The sequence below is a fragment of the Parasteatoda tepidariorum genome, chromosome 3 (assembly GCF_982258835.1).
Source record: "Parasteatoda tepidariorum strain Cologne lab strain chromosome 3, Ptep-v5.0, whole genome shotgun sequence".
Taxonomy (NCBI): Eukaryota; Metazoa; Arthropoda; class Arachnida; order Araneae; family Theridiidae; genus Parasteatoda; species Parasteatoda tepidariorum.
Window position 1 is genome coordinate 53,357,576 of NC_141757.1, and position 17,739 is coordinate 53,375,314.

The 17,739-nt window shown below is 30.1% G+C and overlaps 1 protein-coding gene across 1 annotated transcript in view; it reads left to right on the forward strand.

Annotated features, from left to right (window-relative positions):
- Positions 1–17,739, forward strand: part of dally (division abnormally delayed protein) — a 190,427-nt gene that overhangs the window by 8,118 nt on the left and 164,570 nt on the right. The window contains exon 2 of the mRNA XM_016060607.4: positions 4,878–5,039. Coding sequence (XP_015916093.2) covers positions 4,878–5,039 — 162 coding nt within the window. The remainder of the gene's footprint in view (positions 1–4,877; positions 5,040–17,739) is intronic.

Sequence of the window (17,739 nt, forward strand, 5' to 3'; positions counted from 1 at the left end):
AAGATAGCTTTAAGTTAGAATTTAAGAATTAAAGCTGGATTGTTGATTAACATTTTGACTCTGATTATTTATATATATTCTCAATTCTTCATAATGTTTAAATGTAGTGAAGAACTTCCAATATCTCTGCGTCGCGTGATTAGTTTTATTTTATTTTTATAACCTAAATTTGTTAATTTTAAAAATTGAAAGTATGACCAATAATTAGATAAATAGGATTTTAAATATTTTTATTATGTTCGAAAGTTTTAATTTTTTTTGTTAATTTATATACTGTAATGCATCTCACTATCACTGTTTAATTTCTTAATTTCGTCTCCATTTTCTAAACTATTAAAAGAGTTGCCATGACGTTTTAGAGAAAAATCTTCGTGAACATTTGAAAAATATTTTGTTGGGATGTAGGTTTTTAATTCTCTCACGTTTTTACTCTGATTTAAAAATCTGCGTGTAAATCTTTATTTATTACAGAATCCTTTTTTCTGAATAAATTTCATCTCAAAATGATGATAGCAATAATCTGCGCTTTCCTTTTCTGATCTAAAGAAAAATAAAAGCTAATTTATGTTTCTCTCTCTCTCTCTCTTTTTCTAAAAATTTATTTTTATTTTCTCGGAGATTGATTCAATTTCACCGAATCACGCAGGAATTGTAGGCCGTAACAAGATGAAATGAACATACTGAAAAATATCGATTATTTTTTCAGTTTTTGTTGTGAGTCATCAAAAAGTTTTTTTTGATATCTGCTATAGATCACAAAACCTGTCACCAAACTTTAGTTTGTTGAAGATGATCGAGAACGGTATTTTTTTGTCAGGATATGGTGTTTTTGATCCCTCAAAAAATGTGTGGAACCTAAACCGCGTATCTTCTACCCTTCAAAATTTCTATGCTGTTTTCTTAAAAGTACATCTTTTCTGTGTAATATTTTTAAAGCAAGTTTTAAAATAAACTGCGTGTTACCCGCTATTATACTATAAAAATTCCATATCAAATTATGGTTTTAAACACTTTGGGTGCATCATCCGTAAAATCCATTTTACCGTAATTTTTATTTAGAGTGATTTTAATTTTAATATTACGCAAAATCAGATTTTTTGTTCCGTGACATGTTCTGGTTAAAATCGATTTTCATGGTAAAAATACTGGCACCCACCCTGGGTGCCGGTATTCTTTACCGTCACTTGATTCTGAATTTTTGACAGTGCGTCAGTAAATACATAGATCTTGACTTATTTTGCCTTATTATTATTTATTAATTTAATTCTTCATGCAAATGTTATAATATATTTAAATGTAGTTCAGCACATTTACAAAAAAATAAAAGTTGTACTTTGGTTGGCGGTACGGTAAAAAACAGTGCAGTTGTTCAGAAGCTTCATAAATTCACTGATGATCATTGCTGTACATAGAGTGTACTAAAAAATTCCGGATCTCTTCACGGTATAAAGTTATGGCACCCTGAGTGTCGGTACTTTTTACCGGAATTTGATCCGGATTTTTTTTTACAGTGTACTGCTACATAATTCATATTTGTCATTTTGAAATAAGTAGCATAGCCTAGTTATAAATTAATTTCCTGTACTCAAATAAAGTATACACTTACGATACAGGTACCACTATTTTTCACATTAGTAGGTTGCATTTTCTATTTTAGGTTATCGAATCGGCACAATAACATGATTAAATAATTAATGTTTATCTGTTTGATGTTTTGTTCATCTGTATGCTTGTTCCCCTTATTTCCTAAATTAATTAGGTTTTTAACTCTGCCGGTACCCGTACTAATAATATATTATTATTTTCATATTTACTAAGCTTTAGGGAATGGGCTATCCGTTTCGATTATTTATTAATAGAAATAAGATGTGAAGAATAATTTAATGACTAAATTATAATTTTTACCTAAAAAAAAATTATATTGAAAATATAATTTTTTTTTTAAATATCCAATTGATTTTTAAAAAATATTTTTCAAAAATATTTTGTCATGTTTGTATTTAGGACAAAATTTTTATTGGTATATTCTGAGTCTTCTTAAAACTTTTCATTTATTTTTGTTAATTTTTGTTTTATTAAATGGAAGCCTAAACTTTCGAAACACTTCATGTATAATAAATACATTAAAGTTAGTTTAAGTAGTACTAGTGCTAAGGATTGCACATTAAATATGAGTTCGGACTTGCTTTTGGAGATCCTAGCCTGAAAAATTTTAATCCGAGCCCAAGATGCATAAGATTACTTAGAGTCCGAGATCTGCGTCGAATAAAGACCAAATTTTGAGGTCTTGCTATTAGGCCTTTGCTGCCTAAACAAGAAAATCAGTCATTAAAAACTTTTTATCACAGCTAATTAATAAATTTTAATTTCTTTTTTATATTTAATAATTGTGCCAAACTTTGTTTAAAAGTAGTAAAAAAGTAAATGAAAATTTTCCTTGAATTTATGAAAATCTTACTCCCTAGAAAATGTATTTATGCAAATTTTCTGTGAATTTATTTATTATGAAATCGTTAAAATTTTCAGTAAACGAGCCCGTCTCTGTGCACATGCAAATCAAAATACCTAAATTGAAACGGTTCTTGGTATTTTGCCATCGAAATACATTTAAGTTGTCTTTTTCACAGTTTTAGTCCTTGTTCTTATACCGTTTTATAAACTGACCCAAAAGTGTCGAAATATCGTTAGAGGCTAGTAGAATTAAAATGGCGCTTAGAAGTGAGGAGGTTGTAGGTTGACAAATTTTGAAATATCGCCAGAGGGACTCCCATTCTTTCTATCTGTCGACTGAAAATATAAACACATCATGAAAGTTGAATAATTAATTATTGTAGTGATTGTTTAATTTTAACCAGGGGTCTGTTTAGAAGAAATTTAGGTCCGTTAACGGACCCTTTACAAAATATTTCAACTTAAATACGGAACAACAAAATAATATTTTTTTTTAATCGGTTCCTTCACAAGTTTGTTTATCTTCATTATTGTTTTGTTAATCGAATAAACCCTTCCCAGGGCCGAAAACAAGAAAGATGGATGTAAACGAATTTAGTTTTGTCTTCGGCAGACGATTCTTCCATTATTCGTCCGAAATGAATATTCTGAGTTCAGCAGTATAGGCTAAATACCAAATATTTGTATGTTGTATCTCTTGTTTAGAAGCTGCAATTGCTGTTTATTTTTGAAAATTTATTTTTTTTAACTATAATTTTACAGTACTGAGCGTAATATTGTATCTATTTAAAATTTAAAAACTCATTGAAAAAGTTTTTTGCAATAACGGACCCTATTTGCACAAATTCATAAAAGCGGATCCTGGTTGAAAGAATGTGAGTAATTTTTTTCACAATTTCACGAAAACCGGACCTTTCACAAAATGTCGGGACAGACTCCTGTTAACAGTATATAAAGATATACTGCTGGACTGGAGTCTCAAAAAAATTAATTAAAAACATTATGTTTTGTTCTTATTTAACGAGGGATTCACAATCTTTTTATAACATCGGGTCACAAAAAATTGAAAATGCAATGAATTATTAAAGTTGCAATCGTAAAAATGTTAAATGTGCTCAGATCCTGTTTAAAAGTAACATATGTGACTCTCACTTTCTTATCCAATTCCTATACTCGATTACAGTTAAGAAAAATCAAATAAATCAGTGTAATGAATGTAGTTAAATCTTACAAATATAGGTACAAGATTTTAAAGCAATTTACCTCGGCGCAGTCAATCCCACTTAAATACCATTGGTTTCAGCTAATTGTATTCCAATAAGCGGATTATTCGATTGTAAGGGGAATGTATTAGTCCATCTTAAATGTTGTTCGTTTTACGAAATCTTACTTTGAACTGGTATCTAATACGTACTATAATGTTTCGTGGAAATTAACTCGTTTTAATGTTAAATGAACAATTAAATTAAAACTTGTAATATTAGTATTATATAATAAAATTACTTTTAAATTTTTATAGATATAAATAAATGCCAATGAAGAGCATAGTTTACGTACTATAGTACTGTTTATATATTTTAAAGATTGTTTTATTTAATTCCTATTAAAGTGACCACTTATTGCGTTCTTATCTTCTTAACTGAAAAACGGAAATTCCTTTCTAGCTGGGGAGCCATTTCCTTAAAAAGTTCTGTTATTAAAATGTCAAGTTAATATTAAAATCATAATTAAATTTTTTAAAATTATACATGTATTTTTATTGTTCATTTTTAGTTTTAGAAGTGTTTTTTCTTCTTAACCAATTTATTTGAACAAATTTGTAAGAAATCATATTCCACCTCAAGCGCTGAACTTAAAGACACAATGAAAATTTGCATAACGAAATCCTCCATAAATTCAGATTAGCTTCTAGACAATAAGTAAGCAGAAGATTAAGAGGACCAGAATTTTTTGATACCAAGATTCTTTCTAAAGAAAGTCCAAGATTCTTTACTTGACTGAACATTTTTTTTCTCCCATTATTATAATAATATTTAAGACTGTACATTTGTAAAATCATGAGGAATCTTTTTTTTTTCTTTTGAACTCGCAAGTTGTGCATTTCTGCTGTAAACTACATCATCCCATACAGAAAAAAAAAAAAAAAAAAAAAAAAAAAAAAAAACCGGGGAGGCAAAGAAAATCGAAGATTACTAAGGTCACGATATACTACTTCAACGAATATAACTAACTCCTTGTGGATTTCATTTAATGGATGCAAAATAGTTCAAGATCTAAAAATAGACACTTTTTTCGTCTTCTTTTTAATTGCAAACCAAGTCATTCATCATCCACTGTACTGAGCCTTATTAATTTTATATTTCACCTATATTTATTACCTTAAATTGTAATAATAATGTAAAATTTTTAAAATTTTTTCTTTCCAGATGAAACGCCACTTTGCTCTAGTTCGTGGAACAATTCTTGCTGCACTCCAACAATGGAGAGGCGGTATTCAGAAGCTAGTAAAAAAGAATTTCAAAACATGTTGCAGTCTTCCAATGCATTTCTGCGGAGTATTTTGGCAACTAGCGCTGCCAAGTTCCGTGGTAAGTGCTTTAAATCTATCACTTTGTATTGTGTTACGTTAACTAGTTCTGCATAATTTGACATGCCTTTCTAACAGTTCATAACACTGTTACATTTCATTATTGTGTAATTGATTTGTTAGCATTATCTTGTTTGCAAAAATGTGCATAGTTTTATATCTAGTTTTTTTTTTTAAGCGTAAAACTTGTTAAATGCATTACCTTTTCCAGTTCGGATTGGAGTTTCCTTTTGGAACTACAAAGGAATTCGCATATCATAATCAAAGTTATAAATCTTTATACAAAATTTTGTTAATTGTTTTTAATTTTTTTTTATATATATATTTGATGATTTAAAATTTGTATAAAGTACGCGACTGGCTTTTTGGGGGAAATAACAACAACCTGAATTCTCTTACTCGATTATATCTATAAAATAATTAAAAATATAAAGAACAGAAGACCACCCGGATTAAAGAAATAGCGAAGAAAAGTTAATTATTTTAAAATTACACACATTATTTTCTGAATTTATTTTATTTACGAATCAGATTTTTAAAAATATATGTTTTTATAGGGAAAAAAACGACACTCTGCATCCGCCAACACCTTTAATTTTATAAAATAATTAAACTTTTAAAAGAAGAAGACCACCGGCAGTGAATAAATCAAAGATTTTGAACATAGGTCTTATTGAAAACCATCAATGACTCTTATTTCTTATCTTTTATCATAAAAAATAATTGAAAACGTAAAAAAAAGGAGTCTGTCGGTGATGAATAAATCACAACGATGCAGAGATTCTAAACACAAGTTTTAATGAAAATCATCAATGACTATTATTACTTATCTTTAATCTCAACGCGGTCTCCCATGGACTCCATTTTCAATTTAATTGCTGTTTTAAGTCACTTGACCTGTTCTGATTTGTCTGAGACGCTGAGAAAAGCGTCAAGTTTAACCCTAGCCCGAAAATCCAGTCCAGTTCGCCCACGTTCCACGGAGTTCAAAAAACTTGTCTTGGAAGAAGTCGTTCCTTTTTTTTTTCTTCTTTCAAATTCATCCATGTTTATTTTACAATTTCCTTTCTTTCTTTTTCAAAATCCATTTCTCTGCATTATAAGAGGTCTCATTCTGCGTTCTCCAACTGGCAATAAAGTTTAAAGAGTTTGGAATGGAAGTTATTCAATTGGTGCATTACTTGATGTATTAAGTCATGATTGTAGGCCTACCACTTTCGTTCCTCTGTAACAATTTCCTGCTGCGATTCCCCCATCCTTTTATTTCATCCCAACAAAAAAGTGTATCTTTTGTTACTTTATTTTATTTTTATTCACTACTGTCCCGCTTCTTTTTTATTGTTCACATTTTGGCTGCAAGTGAAAGGACCTTGAAGTTTGTCATTACCCTTTTCTCGTAATTGTTTCCTTTTCGTCCCGTTACCACGGAAACTCGTCTGTGGTCGATATGAATTTTTTTGCTTGGCCCCTCTTTTATATTGAGAAGAATTCCGAGTTGAAACATATCTCGTTTTCTAAACTTGGCGCGCCGAGTTATTTTAATCTCCATTAATGCCAATCAATTTTGATACGGCAGCTATTGTGTGAATCTTTGTTGGAAGTTCTTCTCGATTCTGTACAATGTTTTCATTCAAGAAAGATATTTAAGATCGTTAAAATGAAGCAAAATAATATTAATAAGAAAGTTAAAAAAATATCGCCTGTCATTTTCAGAATCTTTATAAATCTGCATAATTTGGCGTTATTTTAATGGCGTCGAATCTTCGGATTAGAGTTATTTTAATGAAATTGAGTTTTAGTGCCTTTCCCTTATCGAGTTTAGAGTAGGGGTGCATTGCAATTTATGAAAGCAGTGATGGGTGGCTTAGGGGATAGAGCATTCGCCAACCAATAAGGTGAACCGGGTTCGAATCCCCTGGTTGATACGAATTCCGCATCCGTCTTGCACCAACCACAGTGCTGACGTAAAAAATCCTCAGTGGTAGACGGATCATGGGTTAGAGTCCCCTTGCCGTCAGGTTAACCGTGGGAGGTTTTCTTTTTTTTACCTCTCCATGTAATGCAAATGCGGGTTAGTTCCAACAAAAAGTGTTTCGTAAAGGCAAATTTCTCCCGATATTTGACCTTGTCTTCTGGATTAGGTTAAAAATTACAAGGCTACGGAGTTGAACTTTAGCAGTCGTAAACACAAAAAATGGGGTCGGCTGTTCAACGGTTATAAAATAAAAATTTATGAAACGAATAGATGCAGCTAAAGAAACAAGTGTTTCTCTCTGCATTCATTTAGTTCCAAAATACAACTCAGAAGACCTGTCTCGGAGTCAAATATCAAGACGAGCTCTCCTTCTTGAAGAATTGTTTGCCGACTTTGCATAGTCCTAAATAAAGAAAATTTTATTTTCAATTCCCTTTTTCCCATGAATATCATGTCGGCAACATGATTCAAACCCATAATCCGTTTGGATAGTAGTTTCTATATTGAAAAGTATATTTATTCATTGGTTTTGTTAAGTTAAAGCTCCCCCCCCCCCGAAAAGTAGAAAATCAAATGCATTGGTTAGCACAGAACCAGACAACCCGTAACAGCTGCAACCCTGCCTAATTAGAGTTAAGGGTCCGTGTTAAATTCAGGGGAAAATGAATTGCGTTAAAAAGAAACACGGCGCTGATTTATAATTAAAATAATCATATTTGATCGTGTTATTGATTTATTAAAGAGTAGCTGTTTAATCCTTAATTTATGAATATTTACAAAAACAACTGTAATATGTTTAGTTTCGAGTTATTTTTCATGCATGTTCATACATTTATGATACTCAATATTTCCTTCCGGAATGACAAATTTTTACTAAATTTATTGAGTTGGACAGGCCTGGTTTAGCATATAGATAGCTTCGGAGGTAAAATATGTTTCAGATATAAACCAAAAACTCAAAAACAGACAGTATTTTCCCGATAAATATGCAGTTTTGCCAGAAACTTTTCAACGCCGTTACTCATTTTTCCTGGAAACGAGCTATTGAATTCCTTTTCCAGGAGATAATTCCTGGCGATATTTTGGGGAGAAATGGATATCCGAAACTTATTCCTCCACCCAGACTAAAGTAACGTACTGTATGGATGCGGCGTCTGCAACTGGGTTAATCAATATCAAAGTTGAGCAAACAGGCTCCCCTAAGATCGGCCAACTCCCCCTTCTTCCTGAACATCACACTCATCCCGCATCAAACGATGCATCTTTTATTGTAATTGTGCCTCATGCCTATATGGGCTTCCGGTCTCTAAAAGAAAAAAATGTTCTGGTAAATTTTGTGTGGTAAAGCGGCCTAGGTGGTATGATAAATGGTACCAGGAGTAGATTTCTTGTTGGTAGATCAGGTTGTGTGATGACATAAACATGTTCTCTCTGAATTATGATTCATAGTGTGATGCGTTAGTTGAGCGTTCAGAATGATATTAATCGAATGAAGACTTAAAGGTTAGAAGGGAGGATATTTACTGTCATGATTAATATTCTATAGATGTTTTTTTTTTTTATTTCGCTTCAATGTTTTCGTTTGAAAGCGTGTTTTTTTTTATTTTAATATTATTATTTTCTTTTATCTCTTGGTCGTAAAATTTAGTTCATTTTAAATGATCTGATTGATTCTTTTTTTTAAATTTTCCTTAATTAAAAAAAAAAGTTTGATAATTTTAGATTTACTACGGAACCCTAAATGATTGAGCATCTTTTGGAGGAACCCCAAATATAAAAATGCAATTTATTAGCAGCCGTAAACAAATTTACGAAAGAAAAAAAAAAAGACTGCAAATTATATTTTATAATATTTAATGTGAAGAGTGAAATTTTTTTCGTTGAGCGTTTTGTCAATAAAACTTTTTAAAATAATAGTTTTTATGTCAAACAGTTAAAATTCGCAGGCCTGGAGTGGTATTTAGTCTAGTTCTGAATTTGTTTTTTGGTGGCCAAAATGAATAAAATAGGCTGAATTATAGTTTTCGGAAAAGAACTCGTATAAACTTTGAGAGTAGTTATCAAAGAAGCAATTCGTTATTCTTGAATCTGGGCTTTTGGTTTTGAATTAAAGAAATAAATACAGATACAAAATTCAAACAGTTAAAATTCACAGGCCTGGAGTGGTATTTAGTCTAGTTCTGAATTTGTTTTTTGGTGGCCAAAATGAATAAAATAGGCTGAATTATAGTTTTCGGAAAAGAACTCGTATAAACTTTGAGAGTAGTTATCAAAGAAGCAATTCGTTATTCTTGAATCTGGGCTTTTGGTTTTGAATTAAAGAAATAAATACAGATACAAAATTGTATAAATTTTTCCTTTTCTTTTTTTACTGGCATTTTACTTACATAATTTCATAAAAATTATCAAACTATCAAAGAAATTATGATTTATTGTTTTAATAGAAGTACAATGAAAAATTTCAAAAATTATTACTCTTTCGAAAACCCCTGTGATCCTTTTACGGAGCCCTATTATTCCACGGGACACCATGTGGAAAACGCTGGTCTAGATTACAGTTAATTGTTATAATTAATTTTTATTTGGTTTGTGCTTAATGTACTCGATTGTAGGTCCTATTTTATATAGTTGTGTCAGTATATAAATAAATTGATTATTTGACTTTCTCCTTAACATAGTTTTAAAATGTTATTATATCTTTTTCTTAAACATAACAAACTTGTTAAAGAAAAGTGTCTTAGGTTTGAAATATCTTATATTACGATTCAAAAAATCTAAATTAAATTTTAATTTATGTATATTAATAGACATAATTTTTTGTTTCATTTTATTTTTATTATTCCTCATTTTATGATTCACATTTAAAAAAAAAAAAATAGAAACGAATAACTAAATAAAACAGGCAATTATAGGCGTAACAATAGTTTAAAATCAATAAGTTCTCACCAACCTATGGTAATTTATTTTACGTTATTTGTTTATTTTTTTTTACACCTAATCGGTAAGCTTTTTTTAAAATCAAATTACCTTTTGATGTAAAAACAGGAGGAAAGGCTAGATCAATTAATTGATAGAAGCAATGTTGCCAAATCTGATGGCTAAACAGCAAATGCAATTTAATTTTGTTGTTTATAATTAATATGGTCCATGTGCTGATGTACGAAGTAGATTTTCGAATATCGATTGAATGTGAATAATACTTCCTAACAAGACTAATCAATCACATTATTTATTTTCTTTAATAATGAAAAGTTTTTAACGAACTGCAGACGTATGTAGTTGCAAACTTACTTCTTTTTTCTTATCTTACTAGTCTCATTTTTCATTCTCCTTCCTTATTAACTAGTACCTCTACCATCTAAATTTTTATTAAATATTTAATTAGTAATTAAAGAAATAAAGAAGTATAATCCCCCGGTCGCTAACAAACATTGTTTCTAAAATCGTTCCAGACAGCATGATAATGTTATTTACAACTGCATATTTTTTTCTTCTTCCTCTCTGGGACCTGTGTTTTAATCATTTACGTGACTGGGCATTCATGAAAGCGGCTGTATTAACAATGTCTTTGCATTACTCATCCAATTGATGTTATTTTATATTAATCTGCGTGTTATGGATCGTTTTTACATGTCCAGTGGAATCTGTTGACAGCAGCCGTGGAAGTGATGGAAAGGCCTGTTTGGCAATATGTCGGGAACACACCCCCCTTATGCATAATGCTCGTAAAATGATGTGATCAGAACAAGGACCTGATATTGTGTGTTTGATTAGCTACAGAATTAGGGCGTTGACATGGTTGGTACTTATGACTTTAATTGTGTCCTCGTGAAGTGATTGTCCGAATACAATTAATATGATTCTTTTTTCTTTTTCTCTTGCCAACTACACTTATTGTTTGCTAATTTATTTGTCTTGTTTATTTACGCATAGATTGATATGTTTTAAGAAAAATAAAAAAAAATTTGGCCTTTTTTAAAATTTTTTTTAAAATTAAATTTAAGCTTTACTGTTTTATCATTTTGTCCTCCATTGCAATTAATTAATGCCACCATCATCACTCAAACCATGGCCACGCACCTAGCCCCATTTTTAGTACTCTATGTTTTAACGGCCATGGTAGTTAAGCCCCGTAATTTTGACATAGTCAGCGCCAGAGCTGGTACACCTTTCTCCAAACTTCCACACCATAACCTTCGAGAGGACTTACGCTACGACAGATTTAACATGCACCTCGGTGTGCATACACGCCGGTTGTTTTGTCGGTCACCAGGATCGAACTTCCTACCCGCTGCTCTACAACCAGCGATGTGAGCCATGCCAACACCGCTACAGCAGCTCATTAATTTATAACAGATTGCTGAAACTATCTACCATGGATATGTATAATATATATTTGACTGACAGAAGGTGTAAAAAATTACTTAACTGCATCTTTAAGATGGCCAAATAATTCTAAAAAAAATTAGGTGGCAAAATAATTCGATTTTGCACCTAACAGTAACGTTAAGTTTTATTTATTGGCAGTATCGCTCCTTCTAATAAATAGATAAACGGATATAAACAATCATAATAAATATAAATAAATGAACAAATATTTTTTCAAAATTTTTCACATACTTAGTGGTTTTGTGTGTTGCACGATTTTCTTGTTTTGCTATACGCAAAAAAAAAAAGAAGTTGCACTTAAAGTTTTTTCTCTTCTGTGTATAAGCTATTGTGTATATATCATTTTTTATATGATTGTGTTTATATTTTTTATTGCGTGTCGAAACAGTAACGACAATCCCGAAACTAGTTTTTTTCCGTTGGTCCGAGATTCTACCTAATTATTATTATAATGAAGGCTTAATTATTTAAAATTAACAAAATTCATGGCAAATATGAAAAAAAAGTATTGAAATTCCTGATAGTATTAAACTTTAATTAATATATTTTTACTGATCTTAAATCTTTCGCATTTATTTTGACTGAATTCAAATAAAACATCTCTTAATTTTCACTTAACTAATGAGTTTAACTTACTTCACTTATATGTTTAAAACCCCCGTGGCAGAAACACGGCGACACAGCGACATTGTCGCAGAAAGCGACTGAGCTCTTGCAGAAAGATTTTTTTTATTAGGGAAATAAAAATTTTTGGTTTGCCACAAACAAAAGTTCTCAAAAAAATTCTGCAGAAACAGAAGCTGTTTTACCAAAAAAAAAAAAAAAAAGCATTTTCTACAGAAACAAAAAATTTCTGCAGAAGCAATAATGGTTCTGCAAAAAATTTTTCTTACAGAATTGTTTTAAATATTTTTTTTCTAACGTACCGCGGAAGGAGAAAGATATCTCACTATCTACGATTTTTTGGCATGCGAATGAAAACCAGATTGGTGGAAAATATTTACTGGTGAAACAGCTTCAACCCCGTTTCCATACGCATGCGAAAAAAATCGCATCCAATGAGTATGGCTCTAATACCGATGTTTCAGTACTGATAAAGACTATTTCGTTTCGAGATGTTGAATAGACTTGAGCATATTGAGTCGGAAACCGCATCTGCATAGTTCGTGTGGAATCAATGCTATATATTTACACAAAACAGTGCGAAATCACAAGCGCTGTGTATTTTTTTTCGTTCTGAACTTAATCTGATCACGAAAAAAGTTTTATTTACCTCCTTTTTTTAAAAAAAAATCTTTCAATAAGTCAGTACAATATTAATCAAATCTAATTAATTAGATAAAATTAATTAGATGTAGAAAAAATTGAAACAAACATAGCTTTAATTTTTTTGCTTTTAGAATTCGGTTATAGTCAATTCTATTTTATTATTTTGATTACTCAACTTCAATATTAATTTTTTCACCTGATTTGTTTCTGTACCTGATATAACTACTATAATGAAACATTAAATCATACTGTTTTAAACTGCTTTAATAATTTAATTTTGATACTGTTTTAAACTGATACTTCAAATTCAGTTATCTTGTTTTATAAATTTAATCTTTTTGTTCATTCTTAGCTATTTCTATAAGTTCTATCTTATTACAGGTTCTGGGTAATCTTTATTTATGCTCTAGTAAGCATTTTTGTCTGCAGATCTATACATTTATAACTTTTCGTTATTATCGAAGATTATGCAAGTTTATACTTAAACAATTTAAACTTATTAAGAAATGAAAACTTATATTTTGAAATTAAGAAAAAAAAATCTACACAGTTTTATTCTATGCATGTAGACTTATTTTATAAACACGAATTTCATCTATTATTATAAATTCATTACACATTTATTTATAACGATAAAAATATCTTGCAGAAAGATATTGGTTCTAGTTAGGTTTGTCGCAGAAAGTCAGAAAAAATTCTGCCACAGGGTTTAAAACATAATCAAGAAATTTCTTCGACAATCGATAAGTTAGAACCCAACTCTCAAATTTTTGCACGCCAAAACTTCGTGGCATATTGTTCCAAGTTTTAAATGTTTTTGGCGATTCTTTAAAAATAAAGACGTTATAATTTCCCCTTTCGTTTATCCTGTTGCTGATAATTCATCTTCACGCAGCATGTTTTGATTAAACAGTTTTGACAAATCGCCACTGAACATCCGAGTACGCATATTCTCTGTGGGGAAAATAAATTCCCTTTTGTTTTACTTTCACTGCGACCGCATTCTATTTACTGCTTATTTCTTCTCACATCTTTATTTACCTCCTCCCCCGCCTCCCACTCTTTTCTCGTCACTTTAAATCCCATTACTCGAGAGCGGAAATTTTTACACGAAACCATCACGTATGTTGCGACCCCTCCCACCCTCTTTCTCACGCAGGTAAAGGTGAAGTGCTTGGGGGTGGTTGCTGGTGCATCGTTTTGAGAGTTTTCGTTCGTGTGCATTCGAATTGCGTGCCACACGCGAAATTTCTCCCCGCTCACTGCTGATTTGATTATTTAGTATCGAACCAGTCTTGCAAAGATTTCGTTTACATCGCAATTCAGGCTCGAGTGGCCGTTCTTCGGGGCGCATCTTTTATGCTTGGCCACCATCGCGCCGAGAGTGAACCGTGTTCGTAAATTTTATTCGCTGCGGCAATTTAATTAAGGAAATACATGTCTCGGTTATGTTAGTTCTTCAATATCAGCGTTTCGCAGTTTTAATATTTTAAAACAGCGTGATGGTTAACATGGACGCGTTGGTTTAATTTAAATGTTGTAAATGTGGGTGTTACAGAACGTTGCTTATGCCATAGATTCGTTGGTGGGGTTATTATCGATTTTTTTTGGAACTAAAACGTTCAAATTTTTTCGAAAATAAGGTAAATAAATAAACATTTTTCATAAATTTTCAATTGAAATATGACTTTGAATGCTTAAAACACTGTTCACTTTAATTAAAATTTAAATTTTCGCAATTACAGATGATCTCGAAATACTTAATATAATTACTTCACTTAAAAAATTAAAATAAATTTTGATAAAATTATAATCAAAATTTTCTACAGTTTAGGGAAGCAATTGTTAAAATACGTTTAAAATTACAATTTCTTTTAAGTTGCTAGTTAATTATTCAAAAATAAAATGTTAGCGGATGAATTTGTCGTAATCATATAGCTAAATAATTTCTAATAAGTTTTTCAAAATTTTATAGATTTTTTTAAATTTTATTATTATTTTTTTGTGCAAATTTTTCTAAACTTAAAGATTTTTTTTTACATATATTTTCAACAGTTTGAGCAATACTCTATTTGTAAGCTTACGTTTATTTGGTAATTTCACTTTAATAGAATTTATTATATTTAGAAAATTATAATAAATTTTGACAAATTTACTGTCGACATTTTCTACAGTTTAGAAAGATATTGTTAAAATACGTTTAATAGTATATTTTCTTATCTCTTTAGTATATTTCCTTATCTCTTTTTTAATTTACTAGCTAATTTTGCAAAAATAAAATCTTAGCAAATGGATTTTTCGTATTTATATGGCTAAAAAATTCTTGATAAATTGTTACAATTTCGTAGTTATTTTGATTTTTATTTATTTATTTTTTTGTAAATTTTCACCAAGTTAAAAGATTTTTTGCATAAATTTTCCACAGTTTAAGAACTGCTACATTGTAAGCTTACGTTTAAAGTTTATTTCCGTTTTATTTAATGAGTAAAATCTAAATTACTCAAAATTTTTGAACGAATTTTGTACAGTTCTCAGTTATCATTTGTTAAGAAGAAAAAAAATGTCACATGATCTTGTCGGCATTTTGATAGCATTAAGTCGTCTTAATTAGAATCCTTTTTCTAACCTTTCTTCAATTTAACATCATCAATGAATGACTGGTTGTTCAATTGTTGTGTCTTTGAATTGAGTGTCTGTGCACTATGTAAATTGTGTTCCTTGTTCAACCCTTCTCTTTCTGTTATTTATTTAGAATGTAAACATTGGAAAGCTGCTTTGTTTGCAGTAGTGCTTATTTAGTGGGTTGAAACATTTGGCCCAGACTTTATTGACACTGATTGATAAGAAACAGAACAAGTTTTCATAACATCTGCTCGGGTGTGTTAGTCAAATATAACTTCCTGTCATAAGTTGTTCCTGTGTTCTTTGATTGAATCCGCCGACTAGTTAAATAATTTTTATTCTAAACGAGTTCTGTAAAGCCTTTTATTTATTTTAGATTTTTTTTCTTCTTCTTTAGAGTATCAGGAAAGAGTTTATCAGGCAGTGTATTATTTGTGTTATGTCTTTACTTTTTTAATTTGTAAATACTCTGTAAGTTTAGCATATGCAAAAAAGCAAAATCTTTGAAACAAGGTGCCCTTGGTCTTATATTTAAGGAAATAATTAATTACTATTTTAAAAAAAATGGCATACAGTTGTAAAAATGGCGCCCTTTTAATTTTGAGGGAGCAAACATTACTGCAATATAAATTGGCAGTTGAGTTCTTAAACATAATGCAGTTGACTCTTTAGTGCAATTTTCACTGTAGAGTGAAGAAACATTACTACAATATTTAGTCAAATTTGCAGTAAAGCTTCAAAGTAATAGACATAATTATTAAATTAGTACTCTTAAAATGAAAGTAGAGTTTTGAAGTGCAATACTGTTGACTCTTTATTGCTTTTTTTAACTGAAATCATTACGACATTATCAATCTAGTCGAAATAGCAATCGAGTTTTCAAGTGATAGGCATATTTACTAAATCTTAATCTTTAAAATGGCAGTAAAGTTTTTAAGTACAATACTGTTCGTTAATGTGCTATATTATATTCTTAATGTTTATACCATATTCATGATTGATACACTTATATTTGCCATAGTGCACTAGTAATAATATTCACATAATAAAGAAAAATAAATGTTGACATTCTAAGTTACTTTTGTTGTGTGTTTAACTTAAAAGAAATAGTGTTATTCTATAGATTTTTGTGTCAAAACAATGGGCAGCGTTCCACCGTGTTCAATTCGATTTCTCAGGCTCTTCCATTTTATTGGAAATTTTCCCTACCTCTTGAGGCGCACGCTGCTTTATAGATTAATGGACAAATTCAATTGCTTACGAGTAGCATTTTCTGCTTTGCATTTGTCGGCATTCCTTTGTCAGCATTCATTAGTTTTACGTATTTTAACGAATCTGGTTCAGTAGTTAAAAGTGCTGCATTCTATGTGGCTCATTTCTCACTTTCAATAGTAAACAATGAAATTTGTTAGGAGAAAACGTAATTAGGGCTTAGCCTTGCCATATTATAACGCAACATGTAAATAACTAATAAGTACAAATGTAAGTTTTTGACAACATTTTGATGCGCTTCTTAAGAAATTGCAAATTAATTTACGGGTGGTTTATGTATAATACAATGTATAAATAATACTATTATCAATTTTAAAATACCATTAATAACTTTAACTATTCATTTTAATCCTTGGAAGCTATTGGTGTGATTTGGATCTATTAAATAAAGAGTAACAGTGTTGTTATTTAATTGTTTATTTTTAAATATAATTGAGTTGGCATAACTATTGTCATTGCATCGTTCTTTGGTTCAGTTCGAAATTATGATCTGTGAATGAATGAATATGATCCTTCCTTTAAACGGGCTGTAACGTTTGTGGGACTGAAGTATTCTTGGCCATAGATGGGGCCACTGAAAAAAAAAAAAGAAACGCACTCTCTGCTTTAAAAAAATTGCTTGGCAAGTGGCATTAGAAACAACAATAACAACATTTTCAATGCGTGTAATTTGAGAGTTGTATAGTACATAATTTTAATTGTTATTTGGATTTTTAATATTTAATGATGTCATTAGATTTTGATTTTTCTTTGTGTTACAAATATTGAACAAATTTAAAACAAGACGGGTTATATAAAAGACGATCGATGTGTAGGGACATAAAGTTAAGTTAATATATGGAATTTTAAATCTTTGTTTCTGTTAATAAAAAAATTAGTTTCGCTGTTAAATCCATTGACACAGATGGGACACCTGTGTGTTTTTTATGATTTTTTATTCTGATGCCTTAATTGCAAGCAAAAATGTATGTAAATGTAAAAAAAAATCAAAAAAAAATCAGTCTAATAGTTACTAAAAATTCTGCTAGATTATCGGAATTATATTTGTACTAAAATATAAAATCCAAAAATTGCAGTTTGAAAAAGTTTCTTTTTCCATTCATACTCAAAAATTTATCAATAATTAATTTTGTAAATTAAAAAAAAGAATAGAAATTTAACTTTAAGAAAAATA